General features: G+C 35.9%; 1 protein-coding gene across 2 annotated transcripts in view; it reads right to left on the bottom strand.

Annotated features, from left to right (window-relative positions):
• Positions 1 to 10,000, bottom strand: part of LOC135217790 (potassium voltage-gated channel protein Shaker-like) — a 693,892-nt gene that overhangs the window by 671,976 nt on the left and 11,916 nt on the right. The window contains exon 2 of one of the 2 annotated variants that reach the window (XM_064253828.1): positions 8,550 to 8,886. In XM_064253828.1, coding sequence (XP_064109898.1) covers positions 8,550 to 8,593 — 44 coding nt within the window. In that variant the 5' untranslated portion in view covers positions 8,594 to 8,886. Of the gene's footprint in view, positions 1 to 8,549; positions 9,031 to 10,000 lie in introns of those variants that run through there. The other variant, XM_064253827.1, reaches the window with a different exon arrangement.

Here is a 10,000-nt window from a genome sequence, read left to right as displayed (position 1 = left end):
AAACTATTCGTCTCACACCATTTACAAATGGGCGTAAACTTTTTGAAACTATGCTAACAAACCAAACTCATTCCCATGCACCCATATCTTTTCAGTGAGTAAAATAATTAGAAAGTTAGGAATACTCATCCATTATTTTTTTTTTTTTACTATTCGAGCTACCAGATCTTTTAAGACCTTTCCTCGTCAGTCCTTTAAGCTGACTGAATCCTAAAGGTTACGAAAGAAGTTATTTAGACTGACTCCTTTTTATTGCAGGTTATTTTTTTTAAACTTCTAGGAGTATGGGTACATGCATTTATAGGTGAGAAGTTGTGATGTAATAAGACTATAAAATGGCGAGTAATTTTACAATTAAAAAATAATTGTCTCATACTTTCTCGTAACACTTATAACGTCCAAAATGATCAACGTAGCAAAAACGTCAATATGGAAAAAAAAAGAGAACAACGATTAATGGAAATTATTTGGGAATAAAGCATATTTTATAAACTTACCTACGATTCTGATTTTTTCTATAAAAGAAAACTATCTTTTTTGTAAGAGTTTCCGAATATGAAGAGTAAGAGATAAAATTTGCTTGCACTTACCCCGTGTGGACAGTCCTGTGTATAAAACAGTAAGAAAATATGAAGGAAGAAAAACAAACATTTTTGTTAAAACAGTGAGATGTAGTCAGTCTCGGAATATCACTGACAAATACTGTCTTTATATGTATTGGTATGAATGCACTACACATACAATTATAACCAAGATAAGCGCGATATTTTTCTTACGAGATGCAAATATACTCTACTAACAAAAGCCTACTCTCTGCTACGACTGGGCACGAAATAAAGTAAATTTCTAGAGGGATGAAAACGCATTAATAAACCTACCAAGCATCATACATATTATATAAAAAATATTTTGAAGGAAATTATGTTGGGTTACTACTAATTAACGGTACCAAAAGCTAAATGAAGCCGAAACCATTATTTTGGAAGAGCTGCTTTTAAAGTCCACGATGACGAATACTAAACACAAGGCCTACAACATCAGGGGTTATCTTGGATGGTGAATTATTCAGTCTATTTCGTGAGTAACCGACAACGTCTATGTCGAATAAATTTAACCAGTTGGTTTGTTATGTGGAAAACTGCAGCTTGTAGCTGAGAGTATTGCAGAGAATTAGTACAAGTAGCAGGGAGTTGTTAGAAAAAATAATTGCAAGAATCTTAAGCCAGACCACATCATAAATAGACTCTTAAGCCAGACCACATCATAAATAGACCCTGAAAAGGCATATTAATCCTCCAAGGTCATTAAGAAATGAAGGCCTTTTGTACATCACAGTAGGCCTGATACTGAAGAAGCGATCCACATTCACAAATCTTCCGCCTAATTAAAACTAACTATAGCATTCATTTTCATTTCCACCAAGTAATGATCAGACACTTCTGCAGCCACCTCACTTCTCAACACCCATCTGGTCTCTCTTGTCCATCACCTCGGTAATATCTATTTTGCTCTTCATTTTCTCATTCTTAAGTAAGTAGACGCATTCGTCCCCGGTAACCACTGATCCCTGTATTGACGCCCTTTTAGGATATTCAAGCATTTTGTTCTCTCACCTACCTTTTAACTATGGTATATATAACAGTTGTTTAGTTTAATGTAACCGTCATACGGAAGAAGAAAAGCGCCAAATGCAGAACACCTTTGAATGATAAACTATGAAAAAAGGAAGGGCTGCTCTCTTATCTTGAATAGTCTCAGCCCAAAGACATGGGAGTCATAATGAGAGGGGAAGAGAGAACATGGAGGACTCCGAGATAAGCGGGAAGATAAGTAGCGAAGATAAAGAGTTAAAAGCCTATTTTATGACTATGTTGTGGACTACTGGATTAGAGTATCTTACGTTTCTCTGTCGACTCATCCGGGACGGACATGCATTAAAGAAATTGACCCAACTTTTTCGCTGCTGGATATGTTTACGTTTAATACCCGCCAACTCCAAACGATTATGTTTCTCATAATTAACTCTCACTGCTAATTCTTGAATCTCGCGGATAAGACTTACGGCACACACTGCGTCTGTTGCGATCAATTTTTTGTTTCATTTTGGGTCTGACAAAATCAGAGCATCTGGATGCGTGCTTTCTGTTGTTGCTTCTTTCAAGGTCGACATACTGCAAGTCAAACGCCCAACACTGGTAAATTACTGAAGGTAATAAAAGCTAGCCAAATAAACGTAACTTTTTGATTCGAATGAAGAAATGTCACTTTTTTTTAATGCACTTCAAACCCCCCCCCCCCCCCCCCACCCCCTCAGGCATTGAATGTCGATGGGAATGGTCGTGGATGTAAACGTTGTAGAATAAATGTCGGAAAAAGTGGACCTAAAAATAACGTTAGATTTTACAGCTGATTTATTGAGTGTCCCAATAAATTAAAGCAAGAAAAAAGAACCAAACCAAACTTTGAGTTTTGTGTTTCTGCAATCGTAAAACTAAGATTACAGAAGTAAGAAAGACCGTTGAAGTGTTGTAAGATGAAGAATAGGGTGAGTTTAGAGAAGGAATAAGTATGAATCAAGAGTTTTTACGAAACACGTGTCACAAGTTTAATGCTATAGGAGATAAAAGAAATATGGTGAATATTTTGGTCTATAAAATAAAAAAACTAAGGATACAACTGAAAATACTAGGTCGGATGTTGCAGGTACTGAGGATACCTGAGGCAGAAAATCAACTGTGGTATTTTCTACCCCAGGTGAACGTGGAGCCTCAGTTGGAGTATGCAGAGGGGAAATGACTAGTCTCGTGTAAAAGTGGGTCTGAGACAGAGGTATGTAACAGCTTCGTGGCTTTGTGATATTTTTAAAGAATGGACTAATGAGGAAAGTCAAGGCGAAATCAGAGAGAGAGAAGATGCCGCTACAAGATTGTGAGAGAAAAATAGGCCATGAATGAAGTATGTAGTGGTTGATATTTAAAGTTTTTGTTAGTTACAGTAAAGAGGTACTGCAGAAATGGGCAGAATTTGAAGTTTTTGTAGGAGAAGCTAAGTGGGGAAAACCTTTAAGAGGAGAAGGGATGTGAAGGGAAACAGAATTTCATGAGGGAAGAGCAATGAATGTTCGTAGCATGGTTGGTATACGAATAATATGTGTTATTGATTCATACAGGTATCAGTAAATACATGTAACATATGGTGAGCTGAGAGGATGGGTTAATCACAGAAAAGGTAAATGGAGGGTTCATTTAAAATGGATGAGTGTCAGTGAGACCCTGTAAAAATGGGCTGCTGAGAATCGTGAACTCTCCTCTACATAAATGAAATGTGAATGCTGAATGCATTGGACAGAAAAAAAAAACTGGAAGCTATTGACGTCAGTTACTTGCATAATATACGTCGAGAAAAGGGGTTAATTAGAAGGGAGAGGCAACCTAGTATATGGATTAGTGTTTTTGTGACAAGCAGATAGAATACACAATTCAGGCCGAAGGCCTACCGCTGCGACCTATGAGGAAATCCTCGCAGTTACACTGAAAAAATTATTACGAGAGGTTGGAAAGGAAGATGGAAGAAAGATTATGAAAGGAGGTATAGTAAAAGGAGTGAAAAGGGTTGCAGCTAGGGGCGGAAGGGATGCTGCAAAGAATCTGAGTAATGCCTACAGTACAACGCGCGTGGGATGAGTGTTTGTTTTTATGAAGTTCTGATATTATTTGAACAGAAGTCGGAAATTTTCTGCAGAAGGAGACGCCAAAAATGCGAAAAGGTGCATGCAAATAAGCACTATTTCCAGCTCTGATTATTGGGATATAGCTACAAAACCAGTGTTCATTAGGCCCGAATGGTGATGGGCACAGTGTTTTGATCAATATATATATATATATATATATATATATATATATATATATATATATATATGTGTGTGTGTGTGTGTGTGTGTGTGTGTGTGTGTGTGTGTATACATTATAAAAATCAGTGTTCTCTTGAATTTTCAGGTGACGTTTCTACTTTCTTTCTTTCTTTTTTTTTTTACTTTTATTTTAAGCCCTTTAATTGGTACAGAATTTACAACTGAGATTGTGACAACCAAAAATATCACCGTTCGAAAGCGGGATGTCAATAAGATTAGGAGATGAAATTCAGGAGGAGGCGAGCAGGGAAAAACCGACTAGTACCCAAAGTTAACGAACCCCGTAAATCCCACAAAAGAAGAGAACGGTTGACGTCTTCAGGTGAGTGTAAATTCTAAAAAGACCAAGATGTAAAACGCCGCGGCTGAGGACAGAAAAAGTATTCGAACAGAAGCACCGACATTCCTCTCGATAACCGAATGAGACTGGCACCATCCAAGCTCTGAATACCCGAAGTTTCTTCTAAATTTACAAGACGGAGCGGACCTACTTACTGCAATAAGGTTGCATACGATATCTACAGTATCTTGAATAAACCACCTTTCATTTGAAACGAACAAAGTTAATGCTGTACGTTAAGTATTCGTAATTATGAAGACATATTCAGACAATCATAATGCATGTTTGCGTGGAAAAGAGAAAAATAATATTCAATAAGCATTATGTATAAATGGAAAATACTGATTTCCGTAAATATGGTAGTCATTTATACCAGCATTCAAACACACACACAACTATAACAGAAAGGGATAGAAGGGGAGAGAGAGCGCATAGCTTCACCAAACCCCAGCTCTTGGGAGTTCCTGAGTCTCGTAATATGAAACGCATAAACGCCATATTTACTTGAAATTCACGAGAGAGACGAACGCGTAGGTTATGCACACTAGCCTTCGCGTTGAAGCCAGCCAAGAATTTCGTTACTTGGACTGAATTCTTTCTACCATCTACGTCACAAGCACGCAAAAATTGACAAGAAGAATCACTGGCTTGTAAAATACGAGTATTCTGTGCTCGGCACAAGAACAAGCAAATGTATCTGAGACAAATCATGATCAAGAAAAAAGACAGTGTCTACGACAGAAGGCAATGGTTAAAAAAATGAAATTGCTTCTAAAATATTCGGAAACTTCTGCAGTCGTCTTTGCCTGGCCTTCGGTTGTTGAGGACAAAATACTTGGCCGCCAAGATTATCTAGTATGTGTGGAGAGAGAGAGAGAGAGAGAGAGAGAGAGAGAGAGAGAGAGAGAGAGAGAGAGAAATAATGCCAGTAACTGTTTCCCGACACAGAGAGAGAGAGAGAGAGAGAGAGAGAGAGAGAGAGAAATCATGCAAATAACAGTCTCCCAACAGATTCCTTTATGTTTCTTATTGTCGGTGGAGAGGGCCAACCAGGGTGTCTCGGAACCTCCAGATCTGAGTTTGCTTTGCGTTCTAAGCTGGACGCTAAGCATCGTTTCAGCAATGCGGATTTTATTAGGCCACACCTGTCCATTCACATGTTTACCTAAATATGTTTCGATAACGTACATGCTAGGAATTCTCAGATCATTTTCTCATATCTTCCCCTTTCACAAAAATGATCTCTCCCTCTTTTAAAAAAAAAAAAATTGAAAAGAACGACAATCAATAACGAAAAAGGACCTACGAAATCCTGCAAGTGGTTAAGCAACATGAAATAATTACTCCAAGATGTTTTTTCTTCTTTTTCTCTCTATACAATGACAAAGAGGAGCTACTTCAATTAACACCACGCACCTTTCTACGTTGCCTACAAAACAACTTTTAATCTGCAGTTTCAAGAACCGGCATTTTCTGAAACATGACTTCATTCCTGGCATTCACTTCGGTACTCATTCTCTCACTCTGACACATCGTGCTTGGAAACTGTATAGTTACATCTTTAATAGCGCACCACAAGAATTTTTATTTTCGCAATTTTCACATATACATGACGATAATGTGTGTCTAAATCCTTCAGCATTGAACCCCAAGGAACCTCTCTCTCTCTCTCTCTCTCTCTCTCTCTCTCTCTCTCTCTCTCTCTCTCTCTCTCTCTCTCTCTCTCTCTCTCAAGACGCATAATTACGCCGTGTATACTTTTACCTTACCAAGGGCCCAGGGGACGCTACTCAAATATTTGCCCCACTTTACCTTATGTCGCAAGGCCGGATGAAAAACTGATTTTCCTGCAATTAGTACTCCTAGCTAGTTGATCCTTTAGACCAGTTTTTCAAAGGAAATGCTTATTTCTATTCATTTATGACATCCCAAAGTGTCGGTAGCTGGCTTATAAAAACTATCGCAGACATACTTGCAAAATCACTAAAGCTGTTAATGAAATGAAATGGACAACACTCAGCGTAGGATCTCAAATTTATTGGCTCTATTTCTTCTTCAGGGTATAAAATAATACACACTTTACAAGTTAAAAACAGACGCGGTAAATCTAACATTTATAAAGGTTAAATTTAGTCTGTTTTTAGTTTGTAAATATGGCATCATTTTACAACCCTGAAGATGTGAAATCCAAATCGTTACCAACTTTACTTCCCATATATATGGAATTTTCCAGGAAATGGAAAAGTCCTATAAATTAGGATTTAAATCAAATGAAGTCAATCGTGAAATAGGCCAAATCCCAGTTTTGCATAAAGCATTAGTGTCAGTAGTATGACAGTAAAATGAACAAGTGATTTAGTATTTTATACTTGATCATAATGAAAAGCTTTAACTCAGCAAAAACATTATAGAAACACTATGACGCTAAAACATTACTGGACTTTGGATTGATTTAAAACTCGAACAATTAAATGTTTTTATATTTCTGGTCAAAATAAAACACTCAGTATACATGAGACCAATGTCTATGCTCATTGGATAAGATTAATCAAAATCTGGGAAATTAGTTTTAACAAGTTTACAGAGAGAGAGAGAGAGAGAGAGAGAGAGAGAGAGAGAGAGAGAGAGAGAGAGAGAGAGAGAGAGAGAGAATAAATTATACTGGGCAAATGTTACCATCTAAACGATCATGATTATACTAATAAATAAACAGAATGAAATTAATGAAAGAATTCTTGAAAACTCTTCAGACAAATCCGTTTATGACGAAATCTTTAAAAAGACGCTTATGAGTAAAGTATGGAAGTCAAATTTAACGATAGACAATCTTAAATAAGATGTGCGTGGTCTCCCCTTTAAGAAGTAGAAAACGAGGGGAAAGGTACCGTTTTCTCAGGACAAATTCTGCGACGTGCGGAGCCAAAAATTCGACAACAAACAGTTAAGTACTTCCCATCTTACTTAGCAAAAAAAAAAAAACAAAAAAAAAAAAATATAATAAAATCTTTACGGATGATGACTGTGCTTGCAACATTATTATATATATATATTATATATATATATATATATATATATATATATATATATGTATATATATACATATATATATATATATATATATATATACATATATATATATATATATATATATATATATTATATATATGAAACGTTATCGAGCTACAAATGTCCTTTAATATCCGTATCGCTCTACTTCGGAATTAATATATTTTCATATATGTTAACAGAAGGGGAATTTTTTAGTTGATGATAATTTCGTCGTCGCGTGGGTTCGAACCAGCGCCCAGCGGACTGAAGTCCTGATTTCTCCTCAGTCCGCTGGGAGCTGGTTCGAACCCACGAGAGGACAAAATTATTATCAACTAAAAAATTCCCTTCGGTTAACATGAAAGAAATATTAATTCCGATGGTAGAATGAATATTAAAGAGCATTTGTAGCTATATATATATATATATATATATATATATATATATATATATATATATATATATATATAACATCTCAACTCCCACGAGAACCAAAATTCCTTAAATAACAAAATGAAGAGGTTTTCTACAGCTCATCAATAGTACGATTTCAATTAGATAGTCCGGAAATTCCTTCAAATTGTTGTAATAAAAATATTGAGAGAGAGAGAGAGAGAGAGAGAGAGAGAGAGAGAGAGAGAGAGAGAGAGAGAGAGAGAGGTTACAGATACCTTTAAAATAACAATTTCACATGCTACAGTTCTGTACGATCGAAAGCTGAAGTTATATAGTTAATTTAGATCCATTTTTACTCTATATTATTCTTTGCTCAGCACAAAAATGATCTCAGAAAATCTAGACTATTTCAGGAAAAGTGTTCAGATATTCAGGAATGGCGTGTTAGATTTGGTAGTTGCAAAGGAACACAAAATTACCTAGGCATTTTTCAAATAATATTTTCCGAATGAGTTTTACAGCTGAAAAATGGGCTAAGGAAAAAGACACAAAGTTTAGCGAATATGATATACTTCAAAGAAATATTTAAAGAAATTCTAAAATGCTTTTAGAAACCTATAAACATTTCAACTTTTTGTCTAGAAATCTGAAAAAATATAAACACTACATTGCTAATACAAAAATAAATCAAATCAAATCAAAATGAAAGGCTCTTAACCTAAATACTGATAATAATTCATATGAAATTTGGAGAAAATGAAGACCCTGATCTAGATTTACCTCCTGATTCCAATAAATTGGGAAAATCCTAATCTTATGAGAAGTACACATCATCAAGCAAAACAGACAACTTACGCCAATCTGCCGATGTCCCCGAGGTATTCTGTCATAGCAAACATGATGTAGAGCAAATATTAGCTGCAGGTGGCCGTAGAGAGTATGGGGGAGGCTATCTCCTTCTCTGACAGAATAATTCACTTTTATGAAGAGTTACTCCCTTGGAAGCAATAGCTCTACCAAGAGAGATCTGGAAGACAGCCATCGTCTAGAATCTTGCCTTACGTCGCATCTTATACACAACAATGCAAGTTATGTCACCTGTGTTCGGTAGCAATGTTCATTTTCTGAGTTCTTTCATATACATATATATCTTACACTTTCAGTTACCATTATCTTTTTTAATATGAGTATTCTGATGAAAGATGATGAGTTAATATCTTCGCAAATGTTACCTGTTGTGTTAGAGAGAGAGAGAGAGAGAGAGAGAGAGAGAGAGAGAGAGAGAGAGAGAGAGAGAGAGAGATTAGTTTCCGTTATTGAGTATTTTACTTCCCAACGCTGCCCTAAGTGATTTATTCCGTAGTCTGCAAAAAAAAAAAAAAAAAATAATAATCAAGAGGTTTTGTTTTCGTAATAATAAAATGTTACCTTACAATACACTTTTTTTGAACGAATGACACAACATTTATCCATATTTTCACCGGTTCCAGAGACCTGTGGAGAAATTAAATAACCATGGCTGTACCGGTGACATTTAAGTTTTGCAATGTTTTTATATGGCTAAATACCAACATACAGGGTATGGCGATACCTCAAAAGTAAACAGAAATAAAATGTTCCAAGAGGCTCTTCGTATATTTACTAATAAGATCACAAATCTTCCAACGTTTTATTTACGCCAGTGAATAAGAATTTATGCAGCAGAACATTTTATGACATAAAATAAAAAGTTGCCATCATTTTATTATGGTCAAAGATAGGTCTTGCTTTCTTGCGAAAATGGCAATCATCCAAAAGCGGCTGGTATTAGAGAAAGCCACATTTTGCCAGAAATAATGAGAATAATGGACAGTGACGTAAAATACAGATCAAATAGAATGGTAATTATAAATGCAATCGATGATTGCTTACATATAATGGTAAAGTTGGCTCAATGGAGGAATATATTTTTGTTCATCATTTAGCCATTTGTACCCCAGTGATTCTTTCTTGATACAGATTAATCGTACACCATGAAGCGGGATATTTTTTCCAAGGACCTCACACAAACCTCGCGCAAGCAGACAGCCACATACGAAAAGGCGAGCCGCACATAAACCACGATAAAATTATTGTTACACAAGTCGGGTATTCAGTCGCACTATCGCAGCTGCGACCAAGATCTTACTTGGACCATGACTGCGACACTTGCAATAATTTGGGGAAAGTAAGGAGAGGAGATATAAACCGAAATGAAATGAAATACTACCTGAACCAGCAAAAAAAAAAAAAAAAAAAAAAAAAAAAGAGCAATACAACAAAGTCCA

Source organism: Macrobrachium nipponense, chromosome 7, assembly GCF_015104395.2.
Source record: "Macrobrachium nipponense isolate FS-2020 chromosome 7, ASM1510439v2, whole genome shotgun sequence".
In the NCBI taxonomy this organism is placed as follows: Eukaryota; Metazoa; Arthropoda; class Malacostraca; order Decapoda; family Palaemonidae; genus Macrobrachium; species Macrobrachium nipponense.
The sequence above is the reverse complement of the archived record's forward strand: the minus strand, read 5'-3'. Positions and strand labels throughout refer to the sequence as shown.